Here is a 21,026-nt window from a genome sequence, read left to right as displayed (position 1 = left end):
GGGTGTATACTGACCTATTCCACAGCATAAAGACTGTGGAATAGTTATTTCTACTAGAAATGCATTTCTCTGAGAAAAAAAATTGAAAACACTAAGTTGGAGTATCAGTGTATTTCATGATATCTCAGCATCATTGTGAACCTACAGAATACAGAGAGTAAGAAAATCTTTGTAAAATACAAATGTAAAAAGGCAATTTTAAGCCTTTTTAAAATAAAAGCTTTGTACTTTCACAGACATGTTATCTATAGTTTCGGATCTATTATTATAGTAAGGAGTTTGCTTTAATGTAAGCAGTCAGTTCCATTTGCTTGCAGGGAACAGTCACCAATTTTTAAGAAGCAAACAGGCTCCCTTCTACAGCTATAGAAAAATACTAGACTTAGAGTGATCATGTTTTTGCCTATCTTTGCGGCTGCTGCAGCACAAATCCATTCACAGGAATTCTGCACTGCTTACTGGTGTAGTTGTCATTTTACTGATCTCCTCATCCTCATCTTCAGAATCACTGTTTTCATCTTGACATTTTGTACCAGCAGCAGACACAGGCAGCTGAGAGAGAAAAGTCTGGAGTACCCTCAAATACACAAGAAGTCCTTCCTCTGAAAGAGATCCTAGAGCACATACATAGAAACAAAACATCATCAGCGAGATCATAATGTGCTATAAAAAATATTTTACCAGAAATACCTGACCAAAACAAGTTGTACCAAATCTTACCAAATTAGTGCATTTTTACAATGAAAAGGGTAAGAACAGGTAATAGAACAGATCTCTCCAACACTTTTATCCACAAACTGTCCTTTTTACTTGGCAATGAACCACATTGAGGAAATATGTAACACATTAATTCCAACATGAAGAAACCAATCAATTGTCCACTCAGCTTGCTCACCCAAATATGTTTTTCCAACTGTTAACACAAAGTAGAAAAGCCATGGGGCTTGATCACTTCTTCTTGAACATCCACTTTCTGCTAATAATAGTGCATTCAGAAAGAGTTCATAAGGGAAAATGGTCTGCACATCAGCAAGCGCTGGAATGATGAAATGGAATATCTGATCTGTAAAAGGTGCTGCCAGAAACTCCTCTGTGAAGGCTGCAAAAATCTGCTGCCTGAAAGGAAGAAAAATTGTTGCTATAGAAAATACAGGCAAAATTTCCCACAATTATACCAATGGAATAATAGATCATTTTGCAAGTATGAAGACATCCATCAAGAGGACTTCAAAGATGTGTTCCATTAATTCCATTTTAGTACATCAGATTTCTCAAAAATTAACTTCTTATACTAAATCCTCTTCCCAATGATCTTACATGAAATTTTATCCTTTAAACTTTTCATGAATTGGAAGAAAACTATTCTGAAATTAAATATATTTTTAATACTATTGAAGAAAAAATACATCTTTAAAAATACCTTTTACACAAATTCCTATTGTAACAAAAACACTACTGTATGTGATACAACCTGAATTCATGTTCCCTCTGTCTACATACCTGACTCTTCCTGACCCTTGTAAGCTGCCTTAGTAATTTCTCTTCATAAATCTCAGCTCATCTGTCACAAATTTCTTTTGAACTCAAATTCTTATCATCTACCCTTAGCTGCATCTCTGCTCTCATATAAATTTTCCACACCCTCATTCCTGTGTACTGATACCTGCTATTCTCTGTGCTCTGTTTATTGCAGCATTCAGCATTTTATTGCCTTTTTCTTAAAAACACCTGAAACTACATTGTTTCAGTGATGTACAGTGTTACCAAAAAATCACTACTGTACAAATAAATCAACAAACTGCACTGAAAGAATGACTGGACACTAGACAACAACAAACTGCACCTCTGTATATAGCAAATGAGTACACAAATGTTTCATATTATCTTTATTTACCTTGCACCTTCTGGACAGGAGCTATATGTAAAGTGCAATGGCTTCAGAACATTCTCCAGAAGTATTTTTGCAATAGGGACACGAGAAACATCAGAATACTCAATACTCGAGGGAAGCTTATTGTTAATTAACAAATAAAGCGACTTGTAGTAGCCTGCAAGTAAAACAAATCACTTTTAAACACAGCATTATTTTTCTTCTTTTCCATATAAAACAAATGAAGTTGAAAAATAGTGTCTAATTCATTACATGAAGCTTGACTTAGGAAGACATTTTACAATAGTCCAAGTTACATTCACATAATTAACAAATTATATCAGCAATCTCTTTGGAAACATCACAATATAAAATCATTCATAGATAACCACAGTCAGAGTCAGTTTGATTTTGAAAGATCAATCAGTTCTTGCTGATGAAGTGAATACTTTGATTTTTAAAATAATTATTTCTGACAAAGATGTTCCCTTCTCCTTTGAGTGACTCTAGTCATGTTGTCCTTTCACTCTTCCAGAAATGAAGAATTTTCTACTCTTTTCCAAAACATGACTGCATCATACAGGCAAGAGGCCTGCTGGCAGAATGTCCCAATTCTGTGAGCACCTTGCCTTAGCAGGCTGAAGAATACTATCACTATTTCCAGAGCAGGGCTCTCTCAGACAGTAATAAAATGCATTATCACCCACGCCATAAAGACATGTATAGAGAGCAATTTATTTTTGTCTCACTGAAGTACAAACGGAACCATGTGATTTCATTCTTCTTAAACCAACTTCCTTCATGCTCAATGAACTCCCAAAGTAAGACACAAGTTCCACAATTACAGGAACACTGTAAATGCATAAACAGTGTCACATCACTGAGAGCCCTAAGAACCTTCTCAGGGACACCTAGCTTGTCACAGTGGAAGGCCCCATAAAGGAATGACTTAGCAATGCTGACCAGACACACACGGAAGGCAAATTATATCCAAAAGCATACACTAATGAAAACTGGTAACAGATTCTTTACAAGTTAAGCATCAAAACTTATAAGGAGACAGAACATTTGCAGTTGCACAAAACCACTTCTTTTGGTTTTCATTATAAGTAATCAGTAAGCTAAACTGTAGTTTAAAAATTTATGATTCTATCATCTCAAACTTTCATGTATCAGTTGTGAGGACAGAATATTATACTGAAAATAAATACATGCATATTTATTATATAAAAACCAATGTGACAAACCAAGTTTTTGTTATGCCAAGGCAAGTAAAATAAATGTGCTACATTAAGAGTAATTTTTTTCCTCATAGTGACTTCAACATACAGTCCTTAGTAACAGGATTAGGTAGTCAAGTCCACCGAATGTACCGTAAAGATTATAAAGAAATTTCCAATAACCAATTATTGGAAGATGCTCTTTCTGCATTTTACACCAAAGAGGCTGGATCCAAGAGAATTATTTCAAAAGGTCTTTGTCATTGCTCTTGATCCACAAGTTTTGTAAATTCAAGCCACCATATCGAAAAGGCAAAATAATTTATTTTGGACATTCCCAGAGTAATAAAGTTTCTTTGCAACTAATCATTTTGGTGCTAACTATCCAATTCATTAACTTTTGGTATGTTTGCACAGGTGTCACTGACTACAGTTTAGCAAACAGTTTTGCTGATGACAGTAGGAGTGAAATAAAAGCCAGGCTACCATCTCTGCTAAGGTGTCAGAGTGCTGGCAGGATGAAAAGCCAATGCCAACCTAGAATAATAATTAATATTAACATTTACAGAGAACAGTACTGCAATAAAATTACCAACTTTTACACAACGGAAGCTTAGATCTGCCATAGTGTGTCTCCACATGAGAGTGTTAAACACCAACTAGAATAAAACTTTTGTTAGGCAATATCTACCTACTCTCAAAAGCTGTGCTACAGACCTGTATAAATTACTTAGTAGAATATTAAATTTATAAAGAGAATTTCCAAAGAAATCAAGCAGCTATTTCTCAAGCCATGACCTCATTACAAGGACAATATCCACCTAATGCACAGGTTAGTGTACGCAGCACTTTATTCATTTTGTCTGTGGTAAAGACAAAAATTTGATTAAATGATGTGGGCTTCAGGTGTTCAATTTTTGATTATTTCCCAGAACTTATGGTTCCTAGCTACTCACCTTTTTGAACCATGTAGTGCAAAATTTGTTCAATTAACGATGTCACAAAGCTGACATCTTGTAAAACAGGCAAATACGTATTCTCAGATGAAAATACCTCAAGCATTCTCATAGGAAGTGCAACATTCAGACTGTCATCATTGCAATTCTGCAGTAGCCTATAAATGAAATTAAAATTATTTAATAAAAGATTTCTCGTATTTCTTCACACATTCATCTTAAAAGTAACTTATTTCTATCTACTTGGTTTCCAGGTGCTCTCAGTGGTTCAGCTATATCTTTTTGACGGCATCTTTATAATAATAACTCCTGATTTTAGGGTATCTACGAATATGACATTCTACCTTTAAATCCTACTAAATTCTTGCTCTGAGTGATTTGAAAATTTGGAGGTCTCCTGCATAAACTGGAAGAGAAGCAAAAAATAATACATGTTTTACCAACATGTACTACTAAACATATTACAAAAGAAGCCATGAAAGTCCCAGAGCAACATGAGATGGGAACAGGTGTTAGGGAACATCACGTGCATAACTAACACAGTATGTCTTTGATTACAGACTCAAATATTAAAAATACAACCATTCCCACCCTTTTAACAGGTTGCTTACGTAACAGCTACCAGTAACCACAGAACTTATGATGATTAAAAGCCTATTTAGAATTCAAAGTATTTTTTAGTGCTAGATATGTATGGATTGACTTGTCCTAACAATGTGCTTTCTTCCCCATCCATATTAAGAGCTGCATTTACTAAAACACAATTTCCACTGTAGTGAAAATGTACAATTCCATGCAGCAACACCACGTCTGTGTCCCACTGCACATGGACTTTAAAGGCCAGCACCCAAGTCTTCTTTAGAATCTGGTGTCACAGTTTATCATACATACACTCTACACACTTATAAGAGCACAAGCTTTAGTGACTTAAATGAAACACTTTTCTGAAAAACAAGTATTTTAATGCTCTGCAGAGTGTAACTAGTCCCTATTATTGATAAGAACAAACATATTGTTTTCTAATAATAGAATAACAATAGCTGCCCAATATTCAAGTCACCTTAAAAGATTTACTTTCCTGTGACCCTCCCACTACAAATAATAAATTTAATAATGAAGCGAATAATGTAACTGCTCAATATGCCTTCAGCTCAAAATAAAGTGTGAGGAAAGCCATATTCAGTTATGTCAGTTTTGAAACAACATCTCTCCAAAGCATATCCTTGGCACATTAGTCCACTTCAGATAATAACATCCAAACACTATCAGTTCCCAAGAAAACCTGGTTTCCAGAAATACTGTCAATGATATCACTATACAAAAACAGGTAAGAACACACTCAGGCCTATCCTACAAGAGCATCCCTTAAGCACACGTTGAACTTGAAAGTCAACAGAATTTAAGAGCATTTGACTGTTCTACATGGGAACAGGTATCCTATATCATGGCCAACACATATGTAATATAAACAGTCCTCTACATAAAATTAATGTACATTTAATACTTCACTTGCTACAAAAAGAAACAAAAAAGTGCCCAACATAATTTCTGAACGTTTTTTACACAGTAACACGTAGAAAAAATGAAATTACCTGCAACACAGCCCCAACAGTCTTTTTATTTGGAATAAGCAAGTAAGTCTGTCTGGACCATCCAATTGCTTAACAAACTGAGAACTCTGTTTAATTAAATTCTGACACATCCATACCTGCAACAAGATATGGCCAAGTTTACAGTTTATAATGACAAATTCTATCATCTATGACAACTCAGACAGTAATATTTCAGTGCTGTTATGGATACCTTTGGAATACTTACAAAACACAAACTCAGACTGAATCATGTTCAGTTGAGAAAAAAAAATTGTTATTCATTATAAACTCCACGACCACTAAGTACTAAACTTTCAAAGTTAAGACTGAGTTACACCATCTGGTAATTTTTTGGTTTTAACAAGCCATAATTCTTCACTGTCCACAATGAATCACACCTTCTCATACATTTGGGAAGCTGGCAGTGACTTTGCAATTGATATGCCAGCAATACTGAACAGTGAGAAAAGAAATACCACCCAAACACCTTGGGAATGATTGTGGGGCTAAGCTGTCTAAAAATTAAAATCCTAATAGAAGTATAGTATTTTTAAAAACTTAGTGTGACTAATGCACATTGGTTTTTTCAAGTCTCCATTTGACATTTTCTGTATGTGTGTGGGCACATGCACTTGTAAAATCTAATGTTAAGTTATTGTGACTAAATGAAAAACAGCAGAGTGCAGTGAAAAGTGCATTTTGAAGTGAAACACTACTTTAGAAGTGCATGAAGTGCAAGTACTACAGATCAAAGTATGTAACAGTACTCACCAAACGCTTTGAATCCTCATTCTGTCTATAGAAAAAGAGTAACTGGCGAACCAGAAGGGTCAAATTCGCTCCATTAGCAGTGGAAAAGGTTCCTCCAGACTGAGCCAAATTAGCACAACGATCAAATTCACTTCTTTGGATAGAGTACTTAAAAACAAAACATGCATCAATAACATCAGTAATGGTAATGATTCAAAAAAGAGCAAAATTTCAGCTTCCCATCCAGTGAGGTTGCAAAGCAGTAAAACAGATACAACACATATTTGTTCAGAGATCAAAACATACACATGGTATAATAACTCCATTCTGTAACTCAGAAAGCACAGTTCCAAATCTGTTGCTTATCAAGCATTATCACATCAAACATTTTAGTCCAGTTTATTCAAATTAACAAATTTAAACAAAACTCTTTCTTAGGAGAATCTATCCAACAGCAACTCAGAACAACTTTTTGACTCAAACTACCACCTTAGCAATACTATAAAAACAAAATTAAAAACTCCACTGGTGTGTGAAAGTTCTTACTACCTAATGCTTTTTATCAAATTTATCAGCTTAAAAAAACATTGCAGGATCTCACTCAGGTCCAGTCACACCCATGCTTTGTAGACTATATATCTGTTTACTAAAATATTGAGCTTGAAATGAAAATACCGAGAGTGAAAAAAGAACATCCACTTTCTCAAATACTCAAAATCATTTTTCAATGAAATTATTTATTACAAGTCTCATTTACAGCAAAATTATTTAGCATCTTTCTAATTCAATAATCAGGTACTGACTTGATGTTTTCTGTCTCTGTACCCTCTTACAAATGACTGGATTATTATTGCGTTTTTCAGCCTCCGCCTTTCTTCCTGTAAAACAAAGCAAGAAAACTGAAATCAACACCATATGACTGACTAATTTCTACCATTTTATCAAATGTATTTGTATTTAATATGGGCTTTTAATGAAAATGAAGCAGCAATCATTAGTCAAATAAAATATTTTAATGTTTGTACCTAATAGATATAAATCAGTGAGAATGCTTTTTGTTTGTAAATGCAAATTTACCATTAAATATTGCAAAATAATCTTTAATACTCAGTAAGTATGTAATAGTACAGAAATCAGCATAAATATTTTATTACTTTGCATCACTTTATTGTTAATGCATTTTATTAGACTAAGTCTTAATGCTATGTTGAAAAATTATGAAGGATTCATCAAATTTAATTACATAATTCCTCTTTCTGCATACAGCAGCAAACACTGACAATCCACTTATTTGTTTTCATTCAAATAATATAAAAGCACAGTTTAGATGTGTGGAAAACAATACAAAAATCGGTTATTTGGAGACAGTACTTCTGTCAAAAGGAAATGAGGCTTAAAGCACATTGTGGTCCAGAAGCAAAATCTATAAATTAATAAAAATTCTTAGTCTATTTCCAAACCAGATATATCTAATGAATCCTTTTATGACATCTTCCTCAGAAAGTGGAAAGAGTAGCAAAAATCATCCCTTTACAATGGCTCAGAGGAACTGAAAGCCAGCTTGCTTGAGATGGTATGGAAAGAGCTCTTGGAGGGTTCCCTGACAACACCCTGAGCATATCCCATTACAATAAATATCTATGGGAAGTAGCTACTGTAATTATATTTCTAACAATGTCCATATGGTGCCTTAGGGAATAAAAGGAGGGAAATAGAGTTGCTCATGAACCTAGAGCTACAAAGCAGTGGATGAAGGAAAAGTACAAGGATCAAGAAGCCTGCTTCAAAAAGAGAAATTTTAACCTAATCAATCTTTAAACTATATTGAACCTGTAATTCTGAGGGTCACCAGACAAAACAAAACACCAACATGTTGTCATATATTTCATTCAAACACTTTTGGAAAGTTCACATAAACTTTCAAGTCCCAAAACCTTAATTTCCAATTTACTGTTCTATAAAGACACATCCAACTTAAAAGCATGACCTGAAATGACCAGAGAGAACACCAGACAAAATTGCTGTTCAAGGCCCATTTTATTTTTCTTGGAAAACCCTGGTTCTTAAAGCAACTTATCTGAATAAGCAGATTCTTGAAGACTAACTGCCTCTAAATCATGGACCAAAATCAAAATTTTGATAGGCCAAAGGGTATTTCTCTCTCCAAAATATTGACAGTAAAAGTGCAATCAGGAGAGAGTTTCAGAGATGCAGTGTCTCTTCATAACCATAATGTAAGGCACAACTAAAACACAGATAACTTCTCTTCCTCTCTAGGTACTGGTTTTATCTCAGGACACATAATTGTCAATTACAGACTCCTAACTGCAAAGGTTTTAAGTCTAAGGTCACTGCTAAGATTCTGCTACAGGCAGTTTTTAAAAGCCATAGTTGATTTTATTCTCAGAGGAGTCATTCATTTTGTGAAAATGTGCTCCATGCCACAGCAAATCACTGTGTGCACATGTGCACCTGCACTGGGATGAGTGTGTGGCTCTGCCAAGTTTTGCAAAGAACAGAGACAAGCAACTGAATGCGTTTATGGATCACAAAGAAGAATTTTTACATATGTTACTATGAACTCATTGACCATAGAGCTGATTGATAGCACGGAATTCTGAACTAATGGGTGAAATCCTGGTACTTGAACTTAGTCCATAACTACACACCCGTGTTGGAGAGAAAAAAAAGCACTAACTGTCCACAGAAACTGCAGAACTTCAGCTTAATCTAGCATGGGTCAAACACACCTTTAAGGGCCAAAGAGCTGTTTTCTTCATCAGCATGAAACCTGCATAGTTACATTTTTAATCAGTATTTAACACCAAGGGTTTTTTTTACTTATATGGGAGAGGTGGGGGGGAAAATGACAAAATTAACATAGTGACTCAAATTCCACACTACCAAATTTTGCGTTCTTTATTTCAGTGCCTATTCCTCCTCTGCATTGTTCCAGTCTGAATTTTCCAGAGCAGTAAGCTCCCATCATAAACCAGTATTAAGGTTTCTTAAAGCATCACAACTCAGCTTCTCACTGGTCCTTCATCAGCAGGTGATTTCAAAGCACTTAGGCTTTCTTGAATTCTTTGTAAATCATTGCTCTGATTTTGCCTTCACAGAACACAGGCACACACTGGGGAAGTACTAAAGGTCAGCCAAGAAACCATAGCAGAACCAGGAGCAGAAGAAAGTTTGCTGAGACTGACCCATAGTAATAGATTAAGAATAAGGTAAAATTTGCAATTTACTAGCCAAATCCTAAGTTTTTCTCAAAAAAATACTAGATCAAATAAACACCAAAATAAAAGGGAAGCTTCCCTATGTACCTACTGCATGTTTATCTTCTTTTGAGATGAAAAGCACTTCTAAGGAACAGCTTAAAGCACTCAAATTCTTTTGCCAATTAAAGTATACTTTAAGGCTATACAGAACTTGCAAATTGAATGAAAACATTGCTGAACTAAGTATGACTGCAGCAGAAGTACTTTGCACTGCACATGTAACACCAAAGGGAAATACAGAGGCCAGGCAAACGCTTACAGGCTACTTTACCTCTCGTTTTCTCCTTTCTTCCTGAGTACGATGAAGGAGAGAAGCCTTTTCTTCCTGTAAGACACAAATAAAGACACTACTGCATTTTCATTCAAAAACACTTCAACTCTGTTCAGGATATTTAATGCAGACTTCACTTCAGGGATTGCTCAAAATGCATAGCGCATAAAACACAGAGAAAAGTTGCTGTTAATCATTTTCTGAACTCACAAATACATGGCATGCAGCCTTCCCAGAAGAACAGAGATGGAAAGAAGTTATGACCCTATGAAAAGGGACCAGCAAAGAGCAGCAAACTGTACTGATCCCTGTCCATATTTGTGCTCTCAGCATCCCAATTACCCTGACAAACATATCTCATTTACAAATGGCAGAGCTGGAGCACAATAAGGTCCCAGTCCCACCAGATCATACCAGAAGTCTGAGTGTTTTCCTTGCCTGGAGGGTACATAAATCCCTGGCCCAGGTGCACACAGCAAGCTGTGGCACGTTCAGAGCAATCACATCCTGTTCCAAAGCCCCTTGCTTTTGTCTAACTTACAAAAAAGCATGAAGCTCTTGTATTTACTTATCCTTTTTCTCAAAGCTTGTCCAGAAAAGATGTCAAGAGAGACACAGCATAAATGGCAGGAATTTTTTCTTTCAAAATTTTGAACTCTTCACCCAAATTAAGGCTACGCATCAAAACTTTCAGGACAGTGATCTCACCAACAGAAAAAAAGACAAGAATGCTAAAGTATTCATGAGACCTCAAAACCCAGTATTATTACAACAGAAAAACTGTGCATTCACTTTTCAACCATAATCTTATACAAGTACTCATTGATTAAAATATATAAACAAAGCTTTATTTGCAAGAGTCTCTTACTGGATGGTTCTGGGTAATTTCCAAGATAACATACAAAATAACTCAATTTTGATGTACAGTATTCAGCTTCCACTGCAGACAACAGGAGATGAAAGCACCCTGGCACCTTCCCAAATCCAGTCTAAAACACACAGCAATTTTAAGAAAACTATTTTCATTTTTTGACACTACAACACAAATCAAAACTTAGTTTTTCTCTGTATGCCCATATTAGCCTAGAGAAGTTAAGAAATTAAAAAACACTCAAGCTGAAAATGTACTGTATTTTAATACAGAAAAATCAATTTGAAGTTGGCAAACAAATGTTTATAAAATATTTAAGTACCGCTGAAACAAGTATGCTGGAATACTTTTTAGTGTCTTTCAGTAGATAGAAATAATGAGAGCACAACCCTTCAGCATTTCTTTTTTGAAGATACAGAGGAAGGAAAGTCATGATTCTCTCCGTTTCTTTAGGATAGAAAATACTCTAACAGACCACCAAGAGAGTGAAAAAAAAAAAAAAGCCCACAAGAAGGTTAACCATCTTTCCTCTAAAGATAGTATTTATGGCCAAAAACACCACTAACTACAGCTATTGCCCTCTAAAGACAGGGTTTGCTCCATGTGTTAAACACAGGACAAAGTAAGGAAATCCATACATAAGGATGATGTATCTCCACTCAAGCAGTACAGAAAGGCACACACAAAGACAAAACAAGGTACTAAATTAATAACCAACAAATGGCTTAAAGTTTCAGGACTTTTTCAACAGTTGATACCTGATGCATTGAAGAAGCTGGTGAAATGTCCCAGTTTAGAAAGGCTTGTGCTGCAGAAAGCACCATGTAAAGTGTATTTCTGCTTAGAAACAATGTTTTGTCATTTGTCCTTACACTTCAGAGATAATTGAAAGAAAAAGCAGAACAAAAGAACAAAATACAGGAAAATAAATTGCTATGTGTGAATAGAGAAGAGAATGGAATGAAAAAACACAAGCAAAGACAGAAAATACAAATTATTAGTAAATAAAGAAAAATAAGTGGCCAAAGGGTTTATCAGAAACAAACAATTTTAATCATTTGAAGAGGGAGGTAGAAAAGGGCAGTGTACCCTTAGTGTATCACTAGCTTTTCACTGACAAAGAACTGAGTCTCTTTGTAGCAATCCATCTTTAATCCAATCCACTCTTAAACTAACTAAAGTTAAGTTTTCAGTCAACTACATACTTGCTTTGAGTACTTGCAAAGAAAAATGCCAACTTGTTAGAGTATAAATTAAAAGAACTGTCCTAAGACAATAAAATATTCAGGTATAAGTACATCCCACCTTTAAGTACATCCCACCTTTAGTGAATTACGATGGGTAAAATAATACTGTTACTTATGTTCACAAGATATACACAGATCATAACTATGACTAAAGAACACATTTAAATTAAATTCAAGAAAACTATACCCCCTTAAAGAGTTATTAAGCCAAGCTGGAATACATTGTCTCTTCAGAAATTAAAAAGTAACCATGCATGTGCAAAATAAAATAAACCTGCAGTAGGAAAGAGATGAAAAGAAACATGAAATAATCTTCTTCCAATACAAAGGGCACTATATCAAAATCACTTCTCAAAGGGAGGTAATTGCAGTCACCTCTGAAATCCGCCCTGAACTGCCCCTTGACAACCAGCGCTGGGAAAAGGAGCCGAACTCGGTAGCGGCTGTTCTGTGGCTGGTTGTGAACGACAACAGCGACAACAGCGCTACTCAAGTGACACCCGTGTGACAACTCCCACCCAGAGCCTCCTCCCCAGTGCTGCCAGCGACAGCCGCAGCTCCAGCACCGCTCCTGCTGCCCACAGCCAGGGCTGCTCACAGCAGGACATGGCCCGACAGGAGCTCCCAAACCTGGCTCCCAAACCTGGCTCCCAAACCTGGCTCCCAAACCTGGCTCCCAAACCTGGCTCCCAAACATGGCTCCCAAACCTGGCTCGCTCCCACTCCCCTCCCTGCCCTGATCGTGGACTGCTCATGCAGTCGCCCTTCTTCACCTGCCGCACAGGCACACGTCAGGTGCTGAGTCTTTCCTTCAAGGCAGGCAGGCAGACAAGGTAGGGGGAACAAAGCATGAGCTTGTCCTGACTCTGCCACCCCTAATTCAAAAGGAGTGAAAAGTCATTCCCTCAATCACAGTCCTGACTTGTTCTGATGAGATCTTTTTCCTTCAGGCCTTGCCCTCCCAAGCACAGAACAGGGAATACACCGTCCGGGAGTTTCCATTCAATGTAGGACACATCTGGCTGTCCCTGTCCTGCCCGATGCTTTCTCCAACAGAGAAAAGACAACCAACCTCCTGCTCTAGCATGTGAGCTGCAGCACCATGAAAAAACCCATTTCAGAAGTTTTCTGTGGGGCATGGCACAAAGAAACAAGAAATGTTTCTGTGTATGTGACAGTAAAACATAGAGTGACATTACAGAAACTACTCCGAGGGTAAGGAGGAGGGAAGAGGTGAAAACAGAAGCAGAGGGAGGACAGTACACAGAAAGGAAAATGTGTGACTGCCATCAAAGAAATGCTGAGTAATATATGAAATGTTATTTGTACATGGGGATAAAGTACACTTCCATGTACTGTGCTATTCATCACAGCAAAGCTCCTGGTGGCAGAACTGCTCTGAGGCAGCAGCCGGGAACAGCCACATCTGACAGTGCATCGATGTCAACGTCAGTGCTTCACAACCAGCAGTTCAATCCATAATGAACAAAGAATGTTCAATTGAAGCTGTTTTCTTATCCTTGTTTTGCTGAAATACAATTTTTGGTTGCAGAAGTATGTTTGCAGAACTCCCAGCTTTCACATATCCTAGCCAAAGACTGAATAAGGTACACAAATATAGAAACTATTACTCTTTTCCTTCTGTATTTGAACACTTTGTCTTGAGAGAAATAAACTTTTAGCCCTCTTGGCTCAAAATCCAGATTCAGAAAATCAAAATGTATAGATAATTAAATCCTCTTCAACAATTCTAATATTTGCTGACTCATAAAATCTGAAATTGAACACTCTTGGACAGCTATTTACTTGCTATCTTATAGCAAATAAATTTAAAACTTAAATATGCCCAGATGCAAAAATGGAACTGAAAAATTATTTTCAGGTACCAGCTAAACACAGATTTTTTTAAAAAAATTAATAATAACACACTGAAGCAAAAATTTAGTATTATTAATGTTTGATGCTTCTTTATAAATGAAGAGGGTTTATTTTGGTTAGTAGCTGAGAATGCTTTGCACTTCACATTTCAAGAGGTCATGCAAAGTACAAGGCGTGACTTTTTATGAAATTTTCTTTAAGAAACAAACACTTGACCTTTTTTAATTTTTGTTGACAATTATAAAAACTTGTGTGGTTTTCATTTACAAAATCCAGGAACTTGAATCTTTTTTTCTTTCCCTAAAATGAGGAACTCGACTTTACAGCTGAATTTAACTTGAACCACATAAAAATCAGTAACAACTCCCAAAACAATTGAAGTGACCTAAGCAATTTATAGAATAAAATTCCTTTCAACACAAGTATTCAGTAACTCCTGCCAATAAATGGAAATTTTTTTAACATTTATTTTTACAGAATAAATGTGGCCACTGGGAAATATCCCCTACCTTCTCAAAAATGTTTCTATCTCCCGACATTATTTTAGACAAGATGAACTCCAAGTGGGTTTTTTAATCTGAACAGTGAAAGAAATTTGCATTTTAAAATGCTTACAACAATACCTTGAACTGAACCTCAACAATTTAAATTCCATTGAACATGTCTGAGTATGTTCAGCAGCCTGAAATATTCTGCTTGTAACCAGTTTGTGATTCGAATTCTTAATAATGATGTAAATAATCAGCTAAGTTTATATGTAGAGCAGACAATCTTATAGAAGAAGGGAGTTTGAAGCATGCCCAGGAGAGGGATCTAGCCCTGCAAAGCCTGGCCTCACTGCAGTCAGTGTCACACTGCTTGCCAGAACACACCTCAGCATTCCAGCTGAAATTCACCCTGGGGTGTAGGGAGCATCTGGAACCTCTCCTATCATGTGGCACCCACAAAACCACACATGGGGGAACCAGAATTTGATTGGAGACTCTAAAGGCCAATTGAAAAGAAAGCTGCTTTTACATTTATGCTCAGTCTGTCCCTATTATGACTTTTAAGATGTATATTGTACACAGAGCTGTGAGTGAGTGATTTCTAGTGGAAGGTGTCCCTGCCCAAGACAAGAGGGTTGGAACGGGGTAATCATTAAGGTCCCTTCCAACCAAACCATTCTGTGACTCGTCATTTTCTCAGGAACAAGGGAGGAAAACATATTTACAAAAGCAGAAATTTTTTCTTTGAATCTGAAAAAATAGCAAATAACTGATAACAGCGTAATCACTGCTGTCAGCTAACTACAACTCCATCTTTTGTACCTTGCTTTCAAATGAGGAGAATTTCATTTGTTACAGAGAGAAAAAAATGCCTAAGAATCAGGGATGCATTAACTGAGTAGGTTCCTACTGACAGGCAGTCATTATTTTACAACATAATGGTTTCCTCATACTTCCACACCACAGATCTGAAATTCCAAGAGTATTTCAAGGCTTAGGCTGTGACACTGCAAGATTCAAGCTGACTCAGAGTGAGATGTGTGGCTGCACACAGAGCTACGCCATGTGCCCAAGAGGACAAAGGTCTTAGGAGCCAAGCACTGCAATTCCTTCCATTCAAATATAAATACTCCATTTGTAATTGCAATCTAGAACTCCCATACTATAAATCCTTACCATCATTTCACCTCCACTGTGGCATGATGTAGAGTTAAATAAGTTATAATAAAACAGAAAATATTCCTTCCTAAAATTATTAACTATTTTCCTCAATCCATCAGTAAGAGAGAAATAAAACTGGTTTTTAACTGTCCCATCAATGCCTATATCCTACAGGCATCTACCACAACAATCAATCCCAACATGGGCAGATCTCTCCATGCACTGGCAATTTTACAGCCTACTGTTCGTAAAATTTTAATTATAATACCACAAGAAGTTATTTCATGTGTAGACTACAGACAATAAAGAGTAAACAAGGTGCTTCTGGAGTTCTACCACTGCACTTCAGCTGAAAGCAGGGGGAAATATAAACAAGAATCTAATGCTTAATGTCATGCTACTAATTTAAGAAAGCAAATCAGAAACTACTAAATTAAATATAAACAAACTTTGTAAATTTAGTATCTCTGATTAGTAAAATGTCCATATTAAAAGAAATTACTAAGACTTTTTAAAATACAGATGGAGTCATCAATATTTGCTCATTAGTAAACTTCTATGTCTTCCATAAAAAAAGGCGAAGATCAAAAAGAACCCCAAACTCAATGAAGTTGTTTTCACTTTCACTTTTATGACCCTGCTAACTCATCTGTATTACAAATGCTGAAAAAGGAGGGTTTTTAAAATTATCTCATAATGCATTATAATTTAAAAATCATCTATTTTAAACAGTCTTGGGATTTGTAAAAGCATGGTTTAGACAGCTCAAGTGATACTGTAATTTGACTTAATACTCTTTCACACATTTTTCCTGTTAGACTTCCAAGGTGCCATTCATACATTTCACAATGTAATCAAACAATGTGGAGCTACAGAGCCCCTTGTACATCTCAGCATTGGCCTGGGGATCCCTTGCATGGATGCACTAAAGCATTGCTACCTCAAATTTTTCTTAATTTTACTGAAATGAATGAAGTAACACTAGGCCTGACTGTCCCAAGTCAGGCTGATGTGGTTAAACCGATTTTGTGCTGTGTTCAACCTCATGCTAAAATCAGTGAAAGCTGACAGCTGTCCCCAAAAGGCCTGGTGACACTCCACCTAGCAGAAATATGCTCACTGCACGGGGCACAGGGATGGGCTGGGAAGCAGCCAGGTGAAGGCACCATCTGCTCCAGTCCTCTCACACTTGGGTTGGGTGAGGCCAATCTGAGCTGCACCCCAAGCCAACTCTTCATGCACAGCTCTGCATTTCCTGCCTAACACACCACAGAATCTCTGCAGCCACAGCCTTCCAGGCAACAATTGCTGTCCTCTACAAAATGTCCATGAGTAATTCAAGATGTTCCCATACTGAACTCCAGTAACAGCACTCATTTTTGGAGGCTGCTTTACCTAAGAAGCACAAATACAGTTTGCCAGTTACAATTAAACTAAATTTGAAAATTTCTTTTGAAGAGCCTCATAAAGCAAAGAGCCATGTTTTAAAGGTGATGATAAACTACCCCAAAAATAAAAATAAATAAATAAAACCCTCTAAAATTAGTTTATCACATTGTAAATAATGATAACGTCCTGTATCTACACACTCAAACACATACAACAGGGCAAAAAGTCCAGATGAATCAGCAGATTCTTGAAAGTAGGTATGGAAGGAAAAGTTCAAGCACTGACAATACCACTTACATTTCTGCACTTCTGTACAATGCATTATTATAATGCTACAATAATATTCTGAAAGGATCAGTCACTGAGGTAGTAATTTTGAGAATATTTCAGTCACATCAGCCTGTGACTAGAACAAAAACAAGTGATGCTTGATATGGGTGGACTGAAGTGCCTCTCAAGAGCATACACAATTCCAACCATAACACACATGATATAAGATGCAAACAGCTAAAAACAGACCCAAAGCTCTCTGGTTTTGTAATTCAAAAATGCCATACAAGCTAATGATGAGAAGGCACACTAGATTCAGTACCTTACTGCCACAATTATTCAAGTCCTCAATTTTACTTCTATCATTGTGCTCCTAATAGAAGTTACTGAAGTCTGTGAGGCCTAAGGAAACACTGCAGACACACATGGCAGTGCCAGACAGGTGTCAGCACATGTGAGTGTGCCCAACACAGTCACTGTTTGCAGCTGCACTTCCATCAGCAAAACCACACTTCTAATAGTGTTGCTGATCACTATTTTGGTGTAGTTTCACTCATATCAGGCCCCACTGGCACCTTTAGCACTGATTGGCTCCTCCAACAGGAGGTTTTGTCATTGTTCTGCAGTGGCGCAACTATGTTTGGGAAACTTCCCCAAAGTGGGTACAGAGTTATTCCCAGCATTAAACAGACTGCACGGCCCCAGTGTTTCTGAATGGTGCCTTGTCTTCTACCAAAGGAATCACAATAGGCAGCACTAAGTATGCAACTGGCTGCCAAAAGCACATCAGAGGTACAGCTTCTAAAGTATACACCATTTAGGAGGGCAAGGGATTTGTCAAAAAAATGAGGGTTTTTTGTATGTGTGCCAAAATCTGGAAGGAAATAATTCACGATTCAGCTTTCTATAAAAATGAAGCTTATACATCTGAGAAACATGATCCCAAGGAACCTATGATGTGAAATGAGAAACTCACATGATGCCTAATTCAGGCTTACCTAGAAACAGACATCAGACAAAGTCAAAAGATAAAAGCAGATATATTCAATGAAGGGCCTTCAGGTACATTAAGAGCAGGGAAAACCTTCCCAAGGGGCTACATCCAAAATAAACAATGGTCATGAGTTTCAGACTGATATAAGTTTGGTCTATTTACATATCAGGGGTTAGACCTCCAATTACAGCTTCAGGTAATGAAATCCTATTCCCCCAGTTTGCTCCCACCCAAATAATTTTTGTTTACACTTTTTGGGGCCTGAGGCTATAGGGTGTCCTCGGATAACAGGCCCAGAGGGATTGTTTTGTCTAACCAAAATGTGAAGACAGTTAACTACACTTTATATGGAGTTTAGAGCTATGCCCTAATGCAGTATAGGATTTGAAAAACACAAAAGCTAAAATCTTAAGGCATAACACGGAACCCACAAGCACTTCCCACAGTAATCTCTGTTGTAGAATGTTTTCACAGAAGTTCAGCTGAACTGCATTTACAAGAAATTTTTAGTACTGCTTTAAAAAATTCTTTCATTAGTACTGTACACAGCTTCTGAAAATCAGCAGCTCTTTCAAGGACACTCTAGGATGTCTATGTAACCATGATGCCCAAAGCTGCCTGTGATTTGCACTCATGCAGCACAAGCACTTTGGTGAAATGATGTAGAATCATGAAATCTGTGCACCAGTCAGTATCAATCTTGTCATGAATCACAACCTCCACTGCACACAGTGAAGGTTATGCATCAATTTCAGTTTCTAGTCCTTTACATGCTAATATTTGCCCTTGGAAATGTATGCCTGCATAACATTAATAAATTTGTCCCATATAATTACAATAGACATAATTCTGATACATTTTCATGAATTGCTAAGTGAAAAAGAAGATGTTATAGCAGTTGTTTACTTCTGTAGGAGACAGAATGTTCAGCAAGAAACACTACGAGCAAGTCAGGGTCAAAAGTTGCAAAGTACCTGAAGTGTACAGCTGGGGACCAGGGCATGTTCTGCCAACTCCTACTTAAGCTGGGGAGTATTTATGGCATTTTGACTCATGTAATGCCAGTTTACACGGCCTAATGAACAGACATGTCTTGAGATAAACAGAAGATGAATCAGAGGAAAAGCTGCATAATCTAAATACAGTTCTGTATACAATGTCTTGTAATTTCTTTTATTATGCCAAAATGCAAACTTCACTGTGATTTTACTATCACATATTGCAGTATTTTTCCTCATTTCCTCACTGTACTGCCAAACCTCAAAAGTTTCCAAGAATCAAACTTGCTTTTAATGCACAGTAATAAAAAACTTGAGACTTATTTACCCAATTAAAATTCAAAAATATGAATGGAAACACTCGTTAGCTTCCTACACAGCCATCTCCAATGACAACGAGGAGACTTAGTATTTTCACAGAGAATTAAAGTGACCCCTACAGATCAGGCCACTTCTAAAAACACTTTGTCCTTTCTGTCGTTCTTCCGAAGTCCTGTGCCCTTCAGTGCTCGACTAAACATTTGCTTACCCTGTCCAATCAGCAAGATCTGAATAAATCATCCTGCTTCTTTCCCATCAATAAACACTATTTGAGGAGATCAAACAGTCTGGTACAGCTGACAATTAACTGTTACTAACCCTGCGCACAACAAATTGACCGAACCTAAACTTGACAAGAGACCAACCCGGCGGCCCCGGCTCACGTGGATGAACCTCCCCCGGCAATTCGGGCTGTGTGAGGCTGCGTGTGTCCCACATCCCCGCCAGACATTCCCACCGGGGGGAAATGTCAGGAGGTCCCCGAGTCTTTTCCCCCTGGAGAGCGACTGCTGGGGAGGTGCCACCGGCCGCGACAGCCGGGATGGATCATCGCCTGCGGGGGGGACGAGCCAAGGAGACATTTCCTCGCTTCCCACAATTCTTACTACACTACAAGCCTGGCATGGTGTGGCCTGATTATACAAAAAAATAATAATAACAGTGAGGCAGGGAGATCGGAGATAAACACATCGTCAGGAGGGGAGGGTTTTTCTCCTCTATTAAACCTTAGTCATCGCTGCTCCCATTTCAGAAGGCCCGACAGTAAAAGCACCGATAACTGGGCGGGGGGCGACAGAACCGACACAGACATGGGCACGGCCGGGCGCCGCTCCTTACCTTCCTGCTCGCTCCTCCGAGGGACACCTTGGGCCTTGTTTTGAAATCCCCTTCAAAGCTGAACATGTTTACAGCTTATCCCATGGAGAGCGGGGCCCGGCCGGCCGGCAGGGCGAGCGGAGGGGCCGCACGAACCCCCCGGGCTGGCGCCCCGCGGCCCGCCCGCCCCCGCGGGGCTGCTCCCCCGTCCCCCGCCTTCCCTGCGGCCTTCGCTATCCCGGTCGCCCCGTCCCTGACCGGCGGCGACGGCGGAGCGTAGTGGGAGGAGGGAGAAGGAGGAGGAGGGAGAAGGAGGAGGGGGCAGAGGCAGCGCTCCCGCCGGACGCGCAGAGAAGATGGCGGATGGCGGCCGCCCGCCGGGCGCGCTCCCGACACACGGCCGCGCCCGCCGCCCCGCCCCCGGCCCCGGCCCGCGCCGCCCTGCCCGGCTGAGGGAGCTCCGCGGGAAACTTCCCGGCTGAGGGAGTTCCAAGGGAAACTTCCCCGCTGAGGGTGTTCCAGGGGAAACTTCCCTGCTCCGGGCGCCCCGGGAGCTCCCTGCCGGAGTGCAGGGCGGGACTGCGCTGTGCTGCCGCGTCCTGCGCACACGGGCCACAACCGAGCTGAGGGTGCAGCCGGGATTTGCCGTAGGG

At 38.4% G+C, this 21,026-nt stretch overlaps 1 protein-coding gene across 2 annotated transcripts in view; it reads right to left on the bottom strand.

Annotated features, from left to right (window-relative positions):
• The window catches only part of UBE3C (ubiquitin protein ligase E3C), a 69,790-nt gene extending 49,188 nt beyond the window's left edge, over positions 1-20,602 (bottom strand). Inside the window, exons 1-9 of one of the 2 annotated variants that reach the window (XM_002190902.7) lie at positions 20,395-20,602; positions 9,941-9,994; positions 7,192-7,266; positions 6,410-6,556; positions 5,639-5,754; positions 4,047-4,204; positions 1,895-2,048; positions 896-1,116; positions 460-614 (exon numbers count right to left, since the gene is read on the bottom strand). In XM_002190902.7, the coding sequence (XP_002190938.1) occupies positions 460-614; positions 896-1,116; positions 1,895-2,048; positions 4,047-4,204; positions 5,639-5,754; positions 6,410-6,556; positions 7,192-7,266; positions 9,941-9,994; positions 20,395-20,460 (1,146 nt within the window). In that variant the 5' untranslated portion in view covers positions 20,461-20,602. Of the gene's footprint in view, positions 1-459; positions 615-895; positions 1,117-1,894; positions 2,049-4,046; positions 4,205-5,638; positions 5,755-6,409; positions 6,557-7,191; positions 7,267-9,928; positions 9,995-20,394 lie in introns of those variants that run through there. The other variant, XM_072925318.1, reaches the window with a different exon arrangement.
• Positions 20,603-21,026: the final 424 nt, after the last annotated feature.

The sequence above is a fragment of the Taeniopygia guttata genome, chromosome 2 (genome assembly GCF_048771995.1).
Source record: "Taeniopygia guttata chromosome 2, bTaeGut7.mat, whole genome shotgun sequence".
NCBI classification, from domain to species: domain Eukaryota; kingdom Metazoa; phylum Chordata; class Aves; order Passeriformes; family Estrildidae; genus Taeniopygia; species Taeniopygia guttata.
The sequence above is the reverse complement of the archived record's forward strand: the minus strand, read 5'-3'. Positions and strand labels throughout refer to the sequence as shown.